The sequence below is a fragment of the Schistocerca americana genome, chromosome 3 (assembly GCF_021461395.2).
Source record: "Schistocerca americana isolate TAMUIC-IGC-003095 chromosome 3, iqSchAmer2.1, whole genome shotgun sequence".
Classification (NCBI taxonomy): Eukaryota; Metazoa; Arthropoda; class Insecta; order Orthoptera; family Acrididae; genus Schistocerca; species Schistocerca americana.
Window position 1 is genome coordinate 775,028,428 of NC_060121.1, and position 21,957 is coordinate 775,050,384.

A 21,957-nucleotide genomic window follows, 5' to 3' on the forward strand; every position below is an offset into this window, starting at 1 on the left:
TATATATATATATATATATATATATATGTGTGTGTGTGTGTGTGTGTGTGTGTGTGTGTGTGTGTGTGTATTTATACATTTGAACTACAAAAAACAAACAATTAAAAAAGTTGCACGGGGCGAGATTCGATCCGGCGACCTTCGGATTACGAACCCGAGCGCTTACCGCTGCACCACGACGCTGTAGAAAATTATTAATCGTAGAGAGTATTTCACAGCAACGGTTTCCTTTAACTGTCGATTTTCTCGACAACGGCTGAGAAGTGCATCTTCGTGCTTTGCCACATTACACCTCTGCCCATGAGCTTTTATTATGCGCAGTATGAATCGAATCTGAATTTCACATTTGGCGGCCTCCCCTTGTAAGACACATCCATCGCTGTCCTACTTCCAGAGTAAAGGAGGTTTGAAGTGAATAATTAAATGATACACTGGGAATTCGCTGGCCAAATGGGAGGTCCTGAGCTGCATTGTGAATACAGTAGTTTTGACGAATTTCTTTTTCGGATGACGAGTTATGTCAGCAGGAGAGGCTAATTATTGTCTTGGAAATTCGAAAGGTATGAAAATTAACGAGAGAAGTAGCGGAATTGGAAATTTACGCTGCAAACGATTAAACCCCTATATATTACCGTATTGTTTGCTGAGAAACTTGAGTTGCCAGCCGCTTGAAGATATGACATCAATTATCTCGCAGAAAACTGCTTACCAAGTTTCAAGAGGAATCTAGGAACACATTACAGCCCTCCACATATCGCTCCCGTAGGAACTGCCAAGTCAAGATTAGGCTAATTGCAGGGCGCACAGAGGCATTTAAGCAGTAATTTTTCTCGCGGTCAGCATGCGATTGGAACAGGAAGAAACTCACTCCTATACATGGTACAGTAGAAATCCTCACACGCATTTTACAGTGATTTGGACAGTTTTGTTACAGATTGTGCACCCTCGCAGTAACAAAATTTTACGGGTTGAGTAGTATTTAAGTGTAGAACACCCACTCCCTTTTCGCCGGGCCACCAGCTTAGATTAGACAATTGTCAAGAATCATGACGCTCTTTTTTAAGCATTTTCATTTTCAATTTCTTCACTTGTTACTAGTGAACTAGATTGCAGAATGGGTTTTAAAAGAGATGTAGAACTAATTGCAAGCTAATGCATCATTGACGCATGTCTTACAAAAGCTTCAAATATTAACTATCACGAATCGAGCAACGATGTCAATCTCAACGAAAATCAACCTCGTGTAAAATTAATTCTGGGAAAACCTGTGCTGAAAGGCGAAATTTAATCTCGTTTAAAACCGTTATTTACGGCGACGGATGCTTAATCGAATTTGCAGTATCGTCCCTTATTATAACTACGTCATCACTAGGCTGTGTCCTGATTACAATCCCATAGCTATAATCTGCGACAACATGCTTCGATAACTACATTTGTAACTTGACAGAAATCTGTGTCAGTAGCACAGGTTTTACGCAAAGTGTCACCTTACGAAGTTACGACTGAACTGTTTATGAAGCATCAAATTAAATCTCAGATTTAGAAAAACTAAAATAATGACTACAAGGCGTTCGGTAAATACTGATAAATGGCGGCAGTCTTCTGTAATTCGTAATGAGTCCAGCTCTTTTATTTCTGTGTGTTAATGCTTAATTCTGATGCTCGTTTGCTGAAGTTATATGATTTGAAAAGACTGAAGAAAGCGACTATTGTCTTGCATGAAGAATTTTTCTGTTATTCGTAAGCAGTGCGTCATGGGCACAAGAGTAGTCAAACAGGATTGGAAACATTATTAAGTCCGCAATCTGTCACTGAGATAGTTCACTCCAGTATTTGTGACACAGCGCTCAACGAAGGGTTCGCTTTCGTGATTATTCATCTTAAGTAATGTAGGGAAAGCACAAAACGGCTGGACGTTGATTTGACACCTGTTTCGCCAGCTACACCCACACTTAATTTAGAAGAACGAGAAACGCGGAAATTGAAAATCGACAGATAGGCTGTGGAAGTGTGTCAGCAGGTACAGGACTGATGAATGTGCCTGGTGAAATTTAAAAACCTGCCCGTCGATCAAGAGTTCCTATCAGTTTGTATCATCTCTACTATAGGGATTACTTAGTGTTATCACCAATTTCCGATGGACCATTCTTGTCACTGCGGTTGAGAATTTCGCACAAAAATTACTGTTAAACTAAAACAAGGATAAGTAACACCTCTTGAGGTATCTGACGCGACAAAGTTTGAGCTTCATAGCGAACTGCAACTACAGCCGCAGCACGTAAGTAAAACATCAAACTTAACGGTTACGCAATTCGAAGCGATGGGGACAAATGACTCTGAGCGCTTTGGAACTTAACATATGAGGTCATCAGCCCCCTAGAACTTAGAACTACTTAAACCTAACTAACCTAAGGACATCACACACATCCATGCCCGAGGCAGGATTCGAACCTGCGACCGTAGCAGTCGCGCGGTTCCGGACTGAAACACCTAGAAGCGCTCGGCCACAGCGGCCGGCCGATTGGGACACACACAAGCTATGCGTAAGTGTACAACAGCAACAAGAGCAGAAAATGTAACTGCACCATCTGTCTAAATTCCTTAACAGACAATTATAACACAAGAATTTTGACCTTCAAATGACAGCGACGGATAACAATAATTGACTTGTTTAATAAACCACTATTCCCTACCAGATAATTTTACTTCTTTGATAAATGGAATCGAAGAATCTACGGGATGGGAAAGAAAGGGAGAGGGGAGAGAGAGAGAGAGAGAGAGAGAGAGAGAGAGAGAGAGAGAGAGAGAGAGATATGAAAGCGTAAATTCTATTCAATTGAAGTGAGCGCAACCTCGGACAAGCCTAAAATTATAGAATGTAGTCAGTTTTGTTTCGACTGAAGTAGGACGTGACGAAAAAGAATGCTGTTGACCCAGAGTCTGAACGTGCCGTAACAAGCTGCAGGAGCAAATCTCGCCTTCAAATGGCATGACAGATACTTGGAAATAAGTCAGGACAAACCACAGGAACTGTGTAATATATATATAAAAAAAAGTCAATCGAACAAGTAAGATAAGAATTAAAGAGAGATACAAAGGACAAGCCAATCGAGACAAAAGCAAAAACGTGCGGAACCAAGTAACCTAAATCTAAATGATATTTAAACGAGAAAATTTATGGGAATCCAATACGTAGCACAGGAGGAGGGAAACGGTAAAACCAAAGGTGAACATCAAACCATTGCGGGGGGGGGGGGGGGGGGGAGTCTTGTGCTGCTATACCCGTATAAAAGACGGATTGTCAAGGAAATGTGGTTTAGCTGCAATCACGAATAAAATATCTTGAAAATACTGTCAACGCAATTGGGCACAGAAACAAAATAATTAAAATCGCACCATAGAAGGGAACATTAACAAAGACACACAATGATGAATTTTAACAAAAGCTTTGGCAGATAGAGAGATAAAAAAATTTCGTAAGACTGAACTTACGCTACACAACAGCACGGTAAGAATGGTACGAAATGTGACGTAAAAGGTGGACCGAGTAATGGAATAACTACTACTGGAGTGTTTGCACACGGATATCATATTTACCTGCAGAAACATGTGACTGTCTCGTCTACCTCGATGACGACGTTGTTGCTGAGGCTGGTAAGCTTGAGTAGTTTTCGGCCGCCGCCACCGAATGTAAACATCGTTCAGTATTCTGTTCACAGCCTACAATAAACTTTTCCTCAGCTGCGCTTAGCCTTCAATACAGAACTCTGATTCGCTCTGACCGGAACTTTTGATCCTGGCGCTGTTTTTCGCTATTTCGACTTTCAGACACTATTGAACGACAACAGACGAGGTTTGATTGTTCGTATCCTATCGTTCGGCCGACTAGACCCCGTCAAATAAACCGATCAGACGGAGCCACACTGACATCTAACGGGTAGTATGTGAATGCAGATGCAGCCAATCGTTAACAGTGAACTCACTGCCAGCCAACAAATAGCGGACTTAATTAAGATGTGCAGCTCCAGCATGCCAGTCACATCGGTAGAATAAGGAACTCAACAGTGTCCAGGAAGTATTTTTTTATCACTAGAATACAACCAGAAGTTACTTTACTGAAACACGACGGTCAGAGACAGAGCACACACCACACATGGTCGGCCGACACAGCCCGCGGAACAAGTGTCCGTCCGGCTGGCGAACCCGCGGCACTGGCGCGTTGGAATGCCCAACCAAGAATTATCGGTGCCAGCGAAGCCCCGCGCGCCCGGCTCAGAGCCGACAAACTTTGCCCTAATCGTATTTTCGCGTCCGTACAGCACTGTAAGCGCCAACAACTACGCCACGCTCACTGCAAAAAATGGAAGATTTTTGTGGGCTACCTGCGGGAGGGCCATCCCATTTTCTTCCCTTGAGATGCAGCATTAAGTGTTAAGTATGTAGAAAGTACAACGCAGATACTTTTTCCCAGGCCGTACCTTTCTCGTCCCCTTCACGAGCAAGATAAAATAAAAAAGCTCAGCAACTGCAAGTTTTAAAAATAGGAAACAGTGCTTTTGAACTTTGTTTCATCCATGAAGGTGATCGCTTATGAAGCCTCCGTTCAAAATGGTTCAAATGGCTCTGAGCACTATGGGACTTAACATCGGAGGTCATCAGTTCCATAGAACTTAGAACTACTTAAACCTAACTAACCTAAGAACATCACACACACCCATATCCGAGGCAGGATTCGAACCTACGACCGTAGCAGTCACGCGGTTCCGGTCTAAAGCGCCTAGAACCGCTCGGCCGCGACGGCCGGCTGATGTCTCCCTTTAACGAATTCTTGACTTCTCGTCGATCTTAGACACTTACCACATTAGACTAAAATTAGACTAAATGTTGGGGAGTGGCGGGGACGGGGGAGGCAGGGAGAGAGAGAGAGAGAGAGAGAGAGAGAGAGAGAGAGAGAGAGTAGTTTGTTGCTTCATGGCGCAAGACAGCTTAAGTCATAAGCATCAGTGTCACGCCTTAAAATGGTCAATTACAGGATGAATTTCAAGTCGATAATTCTCAGAACCTAATCGACTGAAGTAGAAGGATAGCTAAAAACGATCACTTCTCTTTCGAGGAGATTGTTCAAACGGTTGAAAATTAAATTTCCTTCGCAGTATTACGCCGATGAATAAAAAGTAAAACGTGATCTATAGTTCGTCCTCTATCTGCTAAAAATGTGATAATTCAGACGGCAAATATACATCAAAACGTAAACGGTCACAAAGTTGGCACTGGGTCTGAAAATGGAGCACAGTCATTGGTTGGTAGCAGTAAGCACAGAGTGGTGCGGGTCTCCCCATAAATGACGGTGACTGACAGTATCCAGTACGCAGTCTAGCTAAAAGTGTCTCCTTGCGACGAGATGATGATTTGTTTGTGGGGCGCTCAACTGCGCTGTTATCAGCGCCCGTACAAATTCCCAACCTTTGCTCAGTTCAATCTCGCCACTTTCATGAATGATGACGAAATTATGAGGACAGCACAAACACCCAGTCACATCGAGGCAGGTGAAAATCCCTCGCCCCGCCGGGAATCGAACCCGGGAAGCGAGAACGCGACCGCGAGACCACGAGCTGCGGACTCCTTGCGACGAGGGGGGCGATGGAAGTCGTCCAAGTCAATGGTAGGTGTTTAATTCCCCGAAGTTTGTTCCCATACAGAGAAGACCAGTGTTCATGCCAGAGTGACACAGTGGTTCTACGTGCAGCAACACAGAGATCATCTGAAGGGACAGAATAGCTACAACGCCTAGGTAGTCGGACTGCAGCCTTGGCGGAAGCAACGGCAGCTTCATTCCCCGACACTCCCACGTGATCAACGACCCACATTAATAGCACTCTTGTTCCATCATCATCAAGTGAATGGAAGCATTCTTGGATTCGATGTACTAACGGGTGGCATGTATGTCTCACAGAGGAGGCTCTGGACGGCACTAAGTAAATCGGACCATAATACACAGTTGAGAAGCCAGTATCGTCAGATGTACTGGGTGGCGTTTGTTGCCAATGACAAAGTGTGTGTGTGTGTGTGTGTGTGTGTGTGTGTGTGTGTGTGTGTGTGAGTGAGAGAGAGAGAGAGAGAGAGAGAGAGAGAGAGAGAGAGAGAGAGAGAGAGAGAGAGAGAGATATTTTTTCTCGAAGTATAGGTACGCGTTTCATGACGGGTTTGTTTAGTCTGTGGAGCATTTCAGTGAGACTCTAGGACAAATTCCAGTAGGAGACGCTAAAAAGAAAGCGCTGTACTTCGTGGCGAGCCTAACAGTCAAAATTCCGAAGGGCTGAATCCAAGCTACTTACTCCAATATACATCTCGTGTAAAGGATGAAAAATTAGACCTTTTATTGATACAAGGGGATAATTACAATCTTTCTTCTCGCGTACCAACCGCGATTCGCCAGGGAACGAAGGGGGGGGGGGGGGGGGGGGGGGGAGGCTTACACGACGTACCTTCCGCCTAAGATCTTAATTGCAAAGTAAGATCTTGCTTGCAGACTTCACAGAGTTAAAATGTAGTTTTAAAATGCTATAATTTTTGCCCTGGCGGCCTTAATCATCCTATGTATCTGCCAGCAAACGAACAGAATCGCGGAAGTGCTCGTTTGCCAGCTAGCTTTGGCCGTATTTTCAAGAATCTTTCTGGACTTCGCTCAATAAAGACGTTTCACCATTCTCTGTCAAAGAAAAGAAACTGCAGTTTGTACTCCGGAGGCTACCGTGAAGTAACATAGTTGTAAATCTAAAAACGTCCGTCAGTCTAGTAACACACGTGCTGAAAAGTAATGCCTTTGAGTATTTATGTGAAAACGGAACTAACTTTATTAACTCCTATACACCTTTATTCTTCATGTCTGCATATTTGGTGCCCTATGCCGCTAGAGGGCGCGGAATTGTAGGGAGTAACATGGCAGTGTATAACGTAATTATGTGGTGCGGGGAAAAGATGCGCTGTAATCGAGTTTCGATTACGAAGGATTCGTCCACACACCTGTCTTTCAGCATGACAATGCCAGACTACGAGCGCTCCGATATCTGCAGCAACCCGACGCCTTGGGTTCACTGTCATCGATAATCCTCTCTCCAGTCTCAAATTGGCCCCATCTGATTTTCATCTGTTTCCAAAACTTAAAGAATACCTAGGAGAACTTCACTTTGATAGTGATGAAGTGGTGCAAGCAGAGGTGAGGATGTGGCTCCGTTAACAAGGCCAAACTTTCTACAGTCTATCAACAAACTGGTCTCTCTTTGGGAGAAATGTGTTCGTCGTCAGGGTGACTACTGTTATGTTGAGAAATAAATATGTAGACACAGAGAATAAAGATGTAGAATGTTATTAACGTCTGTTTTATTTAAAAAGCTTTAAGAGTATTCACATAAAAATTCACAGCCATTATTTTTCAGCACGCCCTTATACAACTTAAAGCAAGTGAACTAGACATTTCAGAGAGGAGGTATTTACACAGAAAACACCGGGGACAGACTTACTCGTGTTTTTCTATTTTTTATAAGATTCACCTCTGTGATTAAATAAAAGTTTTTCACTTATTCCTCTTCCTGAAGCGTCCTCCGTGGCAAACTTTCGTGAATGTTTCACATCAGCACTACACTGGGTCCCTTTTACGGCTAATTTTTACGGTCCAGTGAGCTGTTTTCTGACCATTTGCTGATACACAGCATTATTTTACACTTCGCATGTGTCTATAGAAATGCTCCGCATTGCATGTCGAGGCAAAATGTTATAAACAGATGCTTCTCTCGACCGTCACGGACAAATGGAAACCAATGGGCAGGCATATTCTGAGACCCTGATCGGACACAGCTAAGAAAATGTGTAAATTAAAAAAGTTTGAGTTGAGAGAGAGAGAGAGAGAGAGAGAGAGAGAGAGAGAGAGAGAGAGAGAGAGAGAGAGAGAGAGAGAGATTCGACGTTTCCTGAATTTTAACTCGACGTATTTCTACTAGGATTATTTCCATTAGCTCGCTCCGAGAACAATATCTAGCATAAGGACGCTATCAGAGAAGACAACGGGATGAAACAGAAATACGCAGGTCACGTCAGGCGAAATGACGATCGATCGACCACCTGTGAAAGGACGTCAGTAACAGAAGACACCGACACGAAAGCCACTGGCAGAATCGATAGTTATCTTCTGGATGTTCAACGGAAAAGAAACTGTTCGTTTAGATGAGGTGAACTGATATTTTGAGTTTGACACAATGTTCTAAGTGTATTAGACTGTAACAAATCACAAGGAATTTCTGGAAGTATATTCGTGCGTCTTACGGAGACTTCGAGAAAGGCTCTCTGTGAAACAACGCAACAATTACATTATTTTAAGAAATGAATCAATTTCTTTGATATTTGTTCGTATTACCTAAGCTAGACGACAGCAACTGGAGGTACAGTTCTTTATGACAATCCTCATATCATTTCCGAGCAGGCGCAGTCACGTCCACTGTAAAAATGTTTATAGAGACAACCTCCCAACTCCAGCAATACTAGAAATGGTAGTGTCACCAGCAACACGCATTAACGGAACCTTCCCATAAGACAAGAAACTTATATGTTACACAGCGGGATAGCAACCAGCGGGATAGCAACCGAAGCTGCAGACAGGTCGAAGAAGAAGAAGAATGCGGTGACTCGTAATTCAAAGCGGTCGGGAGGTGGGTATTGTTTTTGATGGCATGCTTACAAGTGCTGAATTATTGCCAGATTTCGTGAAGGAGTAGTGCGAACGCGAGTAGAGGACGGAATGTGTAGTTTATTACACCACACAAGTTCGTAATAAACATCGTTGTCTCCGGTCGTAACGTACATTGTTTTCCACAACACAATTAAACGAGTCTGTTTAACTTATCAGTTAACGTTACTCTGAAATGTATTTTTTTCCCCATAAGGTCCTCATCGCAGAAACGCCGGTCTTGTGTTCAGGGAGAGCGCTTTACCCTGTGCATCCCGGTGTTAGATTTTGTGCTACGGGTAGCTAAACTACTATCATTCACGGACTATCTCCGACAGTCATTATTAGCAGGTTTTCGACGGTGTCTATTTTTTCTTAGAACGCAGTTTTCGATAGCTGCTCACAGTCAAAATTTGTTGTACTGGGCTTGAACCTTTCATTTACGAGACAGATTTTTAGATTAACACTACATCATCAAGTAATCATGAAAAGTAGCTGACTGCTGTACTCCTTCAAATAATTTTATCCACGGCCACAGTTCTGAAATTCAATAATATTCGGCGCACGTATACGATTACACTGAGCGCATTTTCGACAGGTATCTCAGTGCTAGTGTACGGCGATGACCGATACGGGAAATCAGTGTTCCACAACGAAACCATTATGTGCAACGAACTGCACAGCCTTATTGCAGGGAGCGGAGGTGGGTAACTAATAGTTAACATTTATTTACTTTACAAGTTAATTCTTGCAATAAGCTATTTATTTAGAACAAGTAGCTCGGTTACCGGTTTCAAATCGATATCTTCATCATCGGACGACTGATCGCACTTCAAATTCCACCTAGTTAATGCTGAAAATGAACCTATCAATTCGAAACCGGTAACGGCGCTACTTGTTCTAAATTAATATGACCATTAACAATGGCTGCTTGCTGCTTATAATTTATTGTAAGAACTAGCTGTTACCAGTCAAGTGTCGCTGTGGCTCAGTGTGGTTAAATGGAAAAGAAAGATGAAAGCAAGCTCATGTTTGTAATATGGACGGGAATTGGATAATACGTCCTAATCTCCTTCTCCTCCCCTTGTCTTCGCCCATCTACTCCTCCCTCTCCTTGTCCATAATCTCCTCCTTCCTCGTCTCTCCGTCCATCACCTCCTCCCCTTCTCTCTGTCCATCTCCTCCTTTCCGCTTTCTACGTTATTTCCTCTCACTCCTCCGTCAAATCTCCTATATTCCCTCTCTCTGACATTCACCCTTATTCATTATTACTGCAAATTCAAATTCTGTAGTAGTTCTAATCACAAGCCAATAAGCCATAAATACAACTTTCCTGCATGCGAACAATGTTTCACAACCTGTTTGCGAACAATGTTTCACTATACATTAATAAATATGTAGCCAACTGTGTCCGTACATTTATTACAGTACGTTGTAAAAATTTGAAGTACATCATTCGAATACTTTTACAAGATTTTTGGTAACAATGTTTCACCTTATATATTACATATATATTTATATATTATAAATATCAAAATATCTATCCTATGTCCATCCAAATGTTCATGAGAGTAACGTGCAAAAATCTGAACTAAATCGATCAAAAACTTTTCTAGATTTTTGGAGATAACGTTTCCCCTTTATATATTTTATTATATTACATATATTAAAAATGGGTATATAAAAACTCACACGTAATCGAATGCAATGTTGTGTCAAAATTTCGAAGCAATCAGTGAGAAACTGTCGAAGACTTCTGATTTTGGACAACTGATCATTTACATTTTATATAGATTTTTCCAATAATTATTACATAAAAATTTATATGTTATATGTGCCGCTCCAATAGGAATATAAAACCACGCGCATATTCAATGCAACATTGTGTCAAATTTTGAAAGTAATCAGCGGAGAACTTTCGGAGATTTGAAATTTTGAACAAACGAACATTTACATTTCTATTTACATACATGTAAATATTCATTTGTTCAAAATTTGAAATCTCTGAAAGTTCTTCACCCATCGCTTCCAAATTTCGGCGCAACGTTGCATTCGAATAGGCGCGTGTTTTTATATACCGATGAGAGCCGAACGGTATAAAAAATTTATGTATTATACATATTACATTTTATTTTGCATATATACATACATTTATCCACCATATGGTGCTCCAGTAGGTACATACAAACATTTGAATATTCGAATACAACGTTGTATCAAAATTTCAAAGGAAATGGTGAACAACACTCGGATGTTTAAGATTTTGTACGAATTGACATTTACATTTTTATTTACATAGATTAACATGTACTTTTCTCACAGCCATGGTCTCACAAAGTCAATATTCGACAAAATAGCATTTATTTATTTTTATACCATGACATCTTATGCAGATATAAAACAAGCCAATAAACAATACAGACTTAAACGTTATGTATAGAATTATATAATAACATACAAGATGCTAATGCGAAAGGTCTAAGGTTTGTTTCACTGAAAGAAGTGTGACTTACAAATTCGGAAATAACACTAATGGCGTGCGCACGACGTAAATCGCCAATCTTCCAGTGAAAACAAATTAATACTTTAGAAACTTTTTATCACAAATTAATCTAGGATTATTCTGAAGTCCACATGATGCTATACGTCCTCTGGCGATAAAATTAAAACAAACAACAGTTCGCACGGTGGCATACGTCTGGTCTTACGCTCCATCCACGAGTGGAATATTATGGGGATACGGAATCGGATTTTGGGTGAAAAACTCGATTTTCGTTTTATTGGCTTCTTATTTTCCTCCGAGTTTTCTGTTTAAAATGACATATCATACATAGCTCAACTAGAAGTATAATTATTTTATTTTTATAGATATATGAGTTCGGGTATTGCCCTTTTGTAATACACTTCTGTCATGGCTGACCATAAACGTTTTGGCAGTATATTAACATGACATGAATTCAAATATCCCGCTTTCCAGCGAATTTTTATAAACTATTTGTCCGAAGTGTTTGTCTCTGGTTTCGTTCCTCTTTGAGTTTTTGACTTTCGAATGTGTGTAAACAGCGTGCTACAAGAACGTAGTAGTGTTGAGTTTCTTCGTATTTAGTGCTTCATTTTCCGCAGTGAAAAGGCCTAGAGGTATGCAAAAGCATTTAAGATACGTGTTAGCTGGCAAAGGAAAAGAAACAACGATTCGCTAGCATCATCATCATTCTTGGAAAACGTTAGTCGCCGGCCGGGGTGGCCGTGCGGTTCTAGGCGCTACAGTCTGGAGCCGAGCGACCGCTACGGTCGCAGGTTCGAATCCTGCCTCGGGCATGGATTTGTGTGATGTCCTTAGGTTAGTTAGGTTTAATTAGTTCTAAGTTCTAGGCGACTGATGACCTCAGAAGTTAAGTCGTATAGTGCTCAGAGCCATTTTAACCAAAACGTTAGTCTACTCATTTCCGATTTGCAGAACGAACTTACACCAAATAAAAACAGTACTTCTCATAAAAAAACTCTGAGATTTCAAAGAGAAATATAATTTATTGGATAAAGGGAAGAAAGTTTTTGAACTCACTGATATGAGTGTATAACTGAAGCTCTTGAAAACAGTGTGCGCTGCAAAACATGTCAAGAAAACGTTTTTCTGAAAGTATAATCCCATATTGGCCTGGCTGCCCAGTTTCCCAGTTTAATTTAGTATGCAGCGTTTGTAAATACAGCTTTAAGTTTCCAAGCTCTGTTTCAGTAACTGTAAGTAATGGATACAAGAAAAGTGAATTTTATAATGTAAATTTTAGGTTATTCTATAGGTTGCAAAATATTGGTAAGGGCAAAGCTGCAGGTGATATGCTATGCAGTGTTCTATATCTTTCCAGTGTGGTTGGACGCTTACAACTATGTACTAGGATCTGCAGTTGAAGACTTAGCACAGAAGTCAGTGCAGGAAGTTGTGGAAGAAGCAGTGAAGGAAAATGATGACAACCTAGACCTCACAGTAGCTTTTGACGGCACTTGGCAAAAAAGGGGTCACGCTTCCGACATCGGTGTTGCCACAGCAACTAGTGTTGACACTGGTAAGGTTACTGATGTTCCAATGATGTCCAAATACTGTAGATGCATACATAGGCTGAAAAATGAACATGGTGATGACTGTGTTGCTAATTATTATGGCAGTAGTGGTGGGATGGAGGTTGCTGGCGTGAAAAAACTCTGCGCTTTTCTGAGTGGTATAATGTTCGCTAAGTCCAGTACCTGGCAGATGGTGACTGAAACATTTAAAAGCAAACCACATGGGAATAGCGTAAATATAATCAAACCAGAATGTATAGTACATGTGCAGAAGAGAATGGGTACCAGGCTGAGAAAGTAGAAATCAATTATCAAAGGGAAAAAAAAAAACTAGATGATGGGAAAATATTGCATGGGAAAGGAAGATTGACTGATTCCACGATAGACTACATTCAGAATTGCTATGGCCTAGCAATCAGGCTGTCTTGAAGAAATGACGAAAGGTATATGAGATTTGTATTTCCACACCACATTCACTGATGAGCATCCGCAACACGGCATGTGCTCCAAAGGTGAAAAGAGCTGGTGTAAATACAATAGGGGACTAATAACTGGTAAAAAATGCAGTCATCGCCACAGTCTACCAGAAGCCATCATGGTAGAAATAAAGCCTATATTCAGAGATTTGGCTGACAGAAGCCTTCTGATGATATGGCTTCACGGAAGTATGCAGAATCGCAACGAGTGCTTGAATAGCGTGATATGGCATCTCCCAAAAACAGTGTTTGTTGTAATTAATGCTCTGCATTTTGGAGTGTATGATCCTGTGGCAACCTTCAATCTTGGGAATATTACTAAATGTAAGGTCCTTGAAAAGTTGGGTTTGCGTGTTGCTTTTTCGCACAGTACGTCCTATTGTTGACTTTACATTGGCACAGACTAAGGCATGCAGACAATATAACCACGCCATTAGTGAAAAACGCAAGACAGGTGCAAAGCGGTGCCAAAAGAGAACTTGAAGATGATTGTCTCACATACTGCTGAACTTAGGAGTCTGATATTTTTATGACATACGTTACATAGGTTTCTCCTACATATTGAAATAATGGTTTTTAAATTACTTGATTCACAAAAGATTCAGAGGTGGTAATGTAGCGAAAAGTGACGGAAAAAAATTACTGTAAGGCAAATATAAAATATCTCTGTAAGTACTTCGACAAAAAACTGTTGTTTCAGTGTTGTTACAACATGCCAATGCATATACAGTAAAAATTTTATCTCTCTAGCTCCAGTAGTTTGTGAGAAAATGTTCCCTATAGTAGCTGTAATTTAACATTGAGGGGATAGGGGATTCTGTAACCCCCCTTGAACCATTAACACTTTACTTTCTTCCTTTAGTACACCTGGTATAAGAAATCTCCCAAGCTGTCACAAAGATTGGTTTGAACACCACAGTACTTCATAGGCTTGGTCCCAATGGGGGTGGCATGCCGTTACTTTCTTCCGACCTTCTGAACTGACTTATCCAGACTTTTATACGGGGACCTTATGTTTGATGTAGACTCTGAACAACGGTGGAACTCGATTTTTCACACCAAACATTGCCATAGGTGAAAGAAGGTAAAAATGATAGCACTTGCCGAGGATCGAACCCTAGACCTTTGGCTGCGTAGTATGACACTTCACCAGTGAGCAATAGAGTTAAGGAGATGATTCTGGGTCTGACAATAAAAGCATGACGACGGCGAACTAACGTATAGGCGGAAATGATTTTACTTTTGAGAGCTACCGAGCTCCAAGATGATGTTTATTATCAATTTTTTTTTTCCTTTCCCTTCTGCAAGCGTTTCTGGGAAGCTGCCATCATGAGGAACAGGTACTGATAAAATCATGTGGCTCCCAACATTCATTCAATTTGACTTCAATTAAGTGGTTTTGTATATTGTATTCACCGTTTATTTACTCAAGAAAGCGTCTCATTTCACTTCGCCGAGCTGAACGGATAACGTTCCGGATCTCTACAGACCCGGGACCTCAAGATCATTAGCTGGTGACACTACTGTTCCGGACATACAACGCAAACGGGCTCTAAAGGGGGAATGTGTTCCTTCTCAACAGTGTCACTCTTCAGATAGTGGCCATTACGCAACCGAAATTGCCAGAGCTTCACCCGACCTAGTTGCCTGATTTGACACGCATGGATTACCACCTCTTTCGTAACGTCACGAAACAAAACGCAGGAAGAATATACACCATTACAATGCGGACACGTCGTTTGCTGTACAGCTGAATGAACTTACTTCGAAAAGACTGAGAAAAATAGTAAGGCAGTGAAGCTGCAGCAGGGAGTACAAAACGTGGCTAACTTTTTGAAGCTAAAAGAAAAACAGTCCCGAATTTGAAAATTGGTTTACATACTTATTACCCATGTACCAAACTGGAGGCGTTTGGGTCGTTATTGCGCTTATACGGAATAACATTTCTACCAGCCAGAGCTAAATTCCAGATAGAATTTAGTGAGGTCGGGACTTGTTGGCTATACAAAAGAAACACAGACTTTCCAGTCACGTACAAGTCGGCATCGAACATAAAACTGTTTAACAAACGAAGGTACACACACTAATAACTCTTGACTGCGACAAGGCAGAAAAACGTGTCACGATAAGTCTACTTTCACTTGTTTTGAAAAACAATTTTACAATCCGGGAGACTTACGTCATCGAATCAGTTACCAAACAGTTCAGCAGCGAATACACAGTCGAGGCGATTCATGGATGGGGGCAATGACGGATAGGAAAGACAATTTGTATGCCTCAAGCTATACACAGGAACGAATGTTTTTCTTACCGACGGCGAAGTCTTACTTGTTATCCAGTTAAATTTTTTCAAGTGCTGTACTGTCAAGAATATATGAATAATGGCATGCAGCAAAGGTTGACTAATTCGTTTATCCTGAGAAAGCTACAGAGATGTTTTTTACGGGAAGTAATAATCTTTTATTAATAAAAAATGTTCAAATGTGTGTGAAATCTTATGGGACTTAACTGCTAAGGTCATCAGTCCCTAAGCTTACACACTACTTAACCTAAATTATCCTAAGGACAAACACATACACCCATGCCCGAGGGAGGACTCGAAACTCCGCCGAGACCAGCCGCACAGTCCAAAGCTTTTATTAATATCGCTTATCAATAGTATTATATTTCTAATACGGGGAGGGGCTAAATATGCTTCTTGTGCTGTACACAATGGGAGGTACTATATAACAAAAATTTATCAGAAGTTTTCGTACCAAGCACTTTGTGGCCGACTGTCTCTATTCCTCTCTATACCGTATCTGTTCTACCTATGACAAGCTGTTCGCCCCTTACACGATTAGATACAAATTTGTCTCCCCTCCCCCTCTTCCCACATAGTCTGTTATCAGAGAATGTTTTTCGAATCAATGTCATGCAACTTGCGCTATTCAAATATAGTTAGTATTACACATATATTGTGAAAATGATGAACCGATAAAAGTAACACAAAACAGCCAAATGTAAACTTACAATTGTAAACCAGACACCAATTGAGTGGTACTGTTAAAATACACAACACAAAACAGTACGATCGAAAATCTAGATAAATGAGACTTTGACAATGATGCAATATACAACGTACTTCGTCTGACCGACGACACTTTATTTCTTAGGATCGGAATCCATCCCCTGAAAATAAAGTACTCCAGCAGTAAGAAAATCAGGCCTGTTTAAACGAATACGACGGATTACTTACTGTATTCAGTAATGACTTCCCTTTAATACAACAGCCTGACAAGACATAATGAACATAATTCCCTTAGCCTTTTCTCAGACACAAATAAGCCCTCTCATCTCATTCTACTACCATACCCTGTTCTCTCTCTCTCTCTCTCTCTCTCTCTCTCTCTCTCTCTCTCCTCTCCCTCCCACTAACGCCCATATATCGTACACACTGTCAATTAGCAGTAGGTTGTTTCACTCCATTTGTATGCGTTTGTATGGATAACTAAGTATGATGTTATCACTACATCACAATGTCAATCAAGAATAAATTACACATTTAGCAATATAAACAGTAAATTTTAACGAATATTTTGAGTCACTCTGCGTGTTAAGAAGCATTTCAAATCTAAATCTCACGTTGAATAAGTAAGAATGTAAAATAAAATTAACTGCTGCTACTCCAAATAATTTTTCCTTTATTCAGTCACTCTATGTAAATGGAAGTAACACGAAATTCAATACTCCATGTGATCATTCTAAAAAAAAATGGTTCAAATGGCACTGAGCACTATGGGACTTAACATCTGTGGTCATCAGTCCCCTAGAACTTAGAACTACTTAAACCTAACTAACCACACATCCATACCCGAGGTAGGATTCGAACCTGCGACCGTAGCGATCGCGCGGTTCCAGACTGAAGCACCTAAAACCGCTCGGCCAGTGCAGCGGGCGAATATATATATATATATATATATATATATATATATATATATATATATATATATAATTTTAAAAACAATATATCCTTAACGTAGAAGTTAGAGTTATGGACACCCCACTGTTCAATTTCTGTAAACGATAGCAAATATGACTAGTTACCAACGTAATAACGCTAATACGCCGCAAAACATTGGAAAAGAAAGTAGCACATTACATCTATCTTACACATATCAAAGTGAGCAACGATATAGAAAACAGGTTCATCCAGTCCTTCTGTTGTAAAAATCAATGTTTATAATTATTGGTGTATTCATATATGTTCACTAAACACCGGCTAATTCGATACGACCTTTCTCATTCTGTCGTTTAAGTGGCATTATTGTCATAACACACGCATGGCCGGTGAGTGTGTGCTTTTGCATTGTCTTTCCGTTAGTTGTTATTCCTCCGAAAAATACTGCAGTGTAAGATGCTGTGTGTTGTGCACATACATATAAAAAATTAGTTTGGTGGGAAAAGGTCGGTCCTATAATTCATGTTACACTGATTGGGACAAAACACCGTTTCCCAATCATTCATAGGGTCTTGATTTAACTGACGAGCATTTTCAGAACTCCAACGTCGATTGTTCTGACAAATGCAGCGGCGTTTCATGGGGGAAAAAAAGCCATTTTACGCTTCAGGATCAACCTCTCCAGCACGCACAGACCGCAATAGCCAGTTACAGTGCTGAAGTCGAGCAACAGTATCTGAATTAATCAGCTGAAGCACTGCCTTTACTATGCACGGTTTCAGTTTGAGTCCACGCACAGCTATGTGAGCAGGTGTAATTGACACACGAGTGTGTAGTCCTAAATGGCTCCGCGATTTTCTGCGACTTTTTTCCCAGTGTTGCTCCCAACTCGTCTAAGTCATTCCCGGTTGAAAACGGCAAGCCACTTGCTACATGTCTGGGCAACGTGCAAGACCGTCACCTGATGATTGCAGATTTCCCGCGGTTGCCTCCCGCCGCGCACCGTCGGTAACGGCGCTAGAGCTTTCCACGAAACGCCACAGTAAATTAAAGAAAAAATAATTTTACTGCGTTAACCTCTAGATCTTCATTAACCAAGGTCTGACCTACATTTTATTTGATACGTGAATTTGTCATATTCTTTCTTACAGCATAGGGCAACGGCCTTGCCGCAGTGGATACACCGGTTCCCGTGAGATTACCGAAGTAAAGCGCTGTTGGGCGTGGCACTTGGATGGGTGACCATTCAGACGCCATGCGCTGTTGCCATTTTTAGGGGTGCACTCAGCCTCGTGATGCCAATTGAGGAGCTACTCGACCGAATAGTAGCGGCTTCGGTCAAGAATACCGTCATAATAACCGGGAGAGCGGTGTGCTGACCCCACGCCCTTCCTATCCGCATCCTCCTCTGAAGATGACACGGTGGTCGGATGGTCCCGGTAGGCCACTCGTGGCCTGAAGACGCAGTGAGTGCTTATATACAGCATCATTCGGCACGTATCAGAAAATAGCAAGATTGAGTGGCCAGTTACATAATGTCATTGGTCCAATGAAAACTTTGTTCCCTTACCCATCCTTGTTGTTGTTGTGGTCTTCAGTCCTGAGATTGGTTTGATGCAGCTCTCCATGATACTCTATCTTGTGCTAGCTTCTTCATCTCCCAGTACTTACCGAACCTACATCCTTCTGAATCTGCTTAGTGTATTCATCTCTTGGTCTCCCTCTACAATTTTTACCCACTACGCTGCCCTCCAATACTAAATTGGTGATCCCTTGATGCCTCAGAACATGTCCTACCAACCGATCCCTTCTTCTATTCAAGTTGTGCCACAAACTCCTCTTCTCCCCAATTCTACTCAATACCTCCTCATTAGTTATGTGGTCTACCCATCTAATCTTCAGCATTCTTCTGTAGCACCACATTTCGAAAGCTTCTATTCTCTTCTTGTCCAAACTATTTATTGTCCATGTTTCACTTCCATACATGGCTACACTCTATACAAATACTTTCAGAAACGACTTCCTGACACTTAAATCTATACTCGATGTTAACAAATTTCTCTTCTTCAGAAACGCTTTCCTTGCCATTGCTAGTCTACATTTTATATCCTCTCTACTACGACCATCATCAGTTATTTTGTTCCTAAATAGCAAAACTCCTTTACTACTTTAAGTGTCTCATTTCCTAATCTAATTCCTCAGAATCGCCCGAATTAATTCGACTACATTCCATTATCCTCGTTTTGCTTTTGTTGATGTTCATCTTATATCCTCCCTTCAAGACACTGTCCATTCCGTTCAACTGCTCTTCCAAGTCCTTTGCTGTCTGACAGAATTACAATGTCATCGGCGAACCTCAACGTTTTTATTTCTTCTCCATGGATTTTAATACCTACTCCAATTTTTTCTTTTGTTTCCTTTACTGCTTGCTCAATATACAGATTGGATAACATTGGGGAGAGATTACAACCCTGTCTCAGTCCCTTCCCAACCACTGCTTCCCTTTCATGTCCCTCGACTCTTACAACTGCCATCTGGTTTCTGTACAAATTGTAAATACCTTTTCACTAACTGTATTTTACCCGTACCACCTTCAGAATTTGAAAGAGAGTATTCCAGTCAACATTGTCAAATGCTTTCTCTAAGTCTACAAATGCTAGGAACGTAGGTTTGCCTTTCCTTAATCTAGCTTCTAAGATAAGTCGTAGGGTCAGTATTGCCTCGCGTGTTCCGATATTTCTACGGAATCCAAACTGATCTTCGCTGAGGTCAGCTTCTACTAGTTTTTCCATTCGTCTGTAAAGAATTCGCGTTAGTATTTTGCAGCTGTGACTTATTAAACTGATAGTTCGGTAATTTTCACATCTGTCAACACCTGCTTTCTTTGGGATTGGAATTATTATATTCTTCTTGAAGTCTGAGGGTATTTCACCTGTCTCATACATCTTGCTAACCAGATGGTAGAGTCTTGTCAGGACTGGTTCTCCCAAGGCTGTCAGTAGTTGTAATGGAATGTTGTCTACTCTGGGGGCCTTGTTTCGACTTGGGTCTTTCAGTGCTCTGTCAAACTCTTCACGTAGTATCAGATCTCCCATTTCATCTTCATCTACATCCTCTTCCATTTCCATAATATTGTCCTGAAGTACATCGCCCTTGTAGAGACCCTCTATATACTCCTTCCACCTTTCTGCTTTCCCTTCTTTGCTTAGAACTGGGTTTCTATCCGAGCTTTTGATGTTCATACAAGTGGTTCTCTTTTCTCCGAAGGTCTCTTTAATTTTCCTGTAGGCAGTATCTATCTTACCCCCAGTGAGATAAGCCTCTACATCCTTACATTTGTCCTCTAGCCATACCTGCTTAGCCATTTTGCACTTCCTGTCGATCTCATTTTTGAGACGTTTGTATTCCTTTTTGCCTACTTGATTTACTGCATTTCTATATTTTCTCCTTTCATCAATTAAATTCAATATTTCTTCTGTTACCCAAGGATTTCTACTAGCCTTCGTCTTTTTACCTACTTGATCCTCTGCTGCCTTCATTATTTCATTCCTCAAAGCTACTCATTCTTCTTCTACAGTATTTCTTTCCCCCCATTCCTGTCAATTTTTCCCTGATGCTCTCCCTGAAACTCTGAACAACCTCTGGTTTAGTCAGTTTATCCAGGTCCCATCTACTTATATTCCCACCATTTTGCAGTTTTTATCTACAAGTCATAACCAATAGATTGTGGTCAGAGTCCACATCAGCCCCTGGAAATGTCTTACAATTTAAAACCTGGTTCCCAAATCTCTGTCTTACCATTATATTATCTACTTGAAAGCTGTCAGTATCTCCAGGCTTCTTCCATGTATATAACCTTCTTTTATGACTCTTGAACCAAGTGTTAGCTATGATTAAGTTGTGCTCTGTGCAAAATTCTACCAGGCGGCTTCCTCTTTCATTTCTTAGCCCCAATCCGTATCACCTACTACGTTTCCTTTTCCTACTGTTGAATTCCAGTCACCCATGACTATTAAATTTTAGTCACCCTTCACTATCTGAATAATTTCTTTTATCTCATCCTACATTTCTTCAATTTCTTCGACATCTGCAGAGCTAGTTGGCATATAAACTTGTACTACTGTGGTAGGCGTGGGCTTAGTATCTATCTTGGCCACAACAATGCGTTCACTATGCTGTTTGTAGTAGCTTACCCGCATTCCTATTTTTCTATTCATTATTAAACCTACTCCTGCATTACCCCTATTTGATTTTGTATTTATAACCCTGTAGTCACCTGACCAGAAGTCTTGTTCCTCCTGCCACCAAACTTCACTAATTCCCACTATATCTAACTTATACCTATCCATTTCCCTTTTTAAATTTTCTAACCTACCTGCCCGATTAAGGGATCTGGCATTCCACGCTCCGATCCGTAGAACGCCATTTTCTTTCTCCTGATAACGACATCCTCTTGAGTTGTCCCCGCCCGGAGATCCGAATGGGGGACTATTTTACCTCCAGATTATTTTACCCAAGAGGACGCCATCATCATTTAACCATACAGTAAAGCTGCATGCCTTATCCCAGAGAAAATGCAATATAATGCCTAGGATTAACCAAGTACAGCAATAACAGCAATTTGTAAAATAATGAAAAAGCACATGACTCCACATTTATTTTGAGTCCTAGATCACTACCTAAGTCTTGCCATCACTCATGAGAAAGCACTACCTGCAGCCTGCAAAAACAAACCAAAATTTACTCTACATTTCAAATGTGGTATC

The 21,957-nt window shown here is 41.0% G+C and overlaps 1 protein-coding gene across 2 annotated transcripts in view; it reads right to left on the reverse strand.

Moving 5' to 3' along the window:
- LOC124605085 (MOB kinase activator-like 2) overlaps nucleotides 1-21,957 on the reverse strand; it is a 380,913-nt gene that overhangs the window by 341,976 nt on the left and 16,980 nt on the right. The window contains exon 1 of one of the 2 annotated variants that reach the window (XM_047136534.1): nucleotides 3,598-4,204. The exons of the other annotated variant lie outside the window; for it this stretch is intronic. Within the exon in view, the coding sequence (XP_046992490.1) occupies nucleotides 3,598-3,698 (101 nt within the window). The 5' untranslated portion in view covers nucleotides 3,699-4,204. Of the gene's footprint in view, nucleotides 1-3,597; nucleotides 4,205-21,957 lie in introns of those variants that run through there. 2 annotated transcript variants of the gene reach the window in all.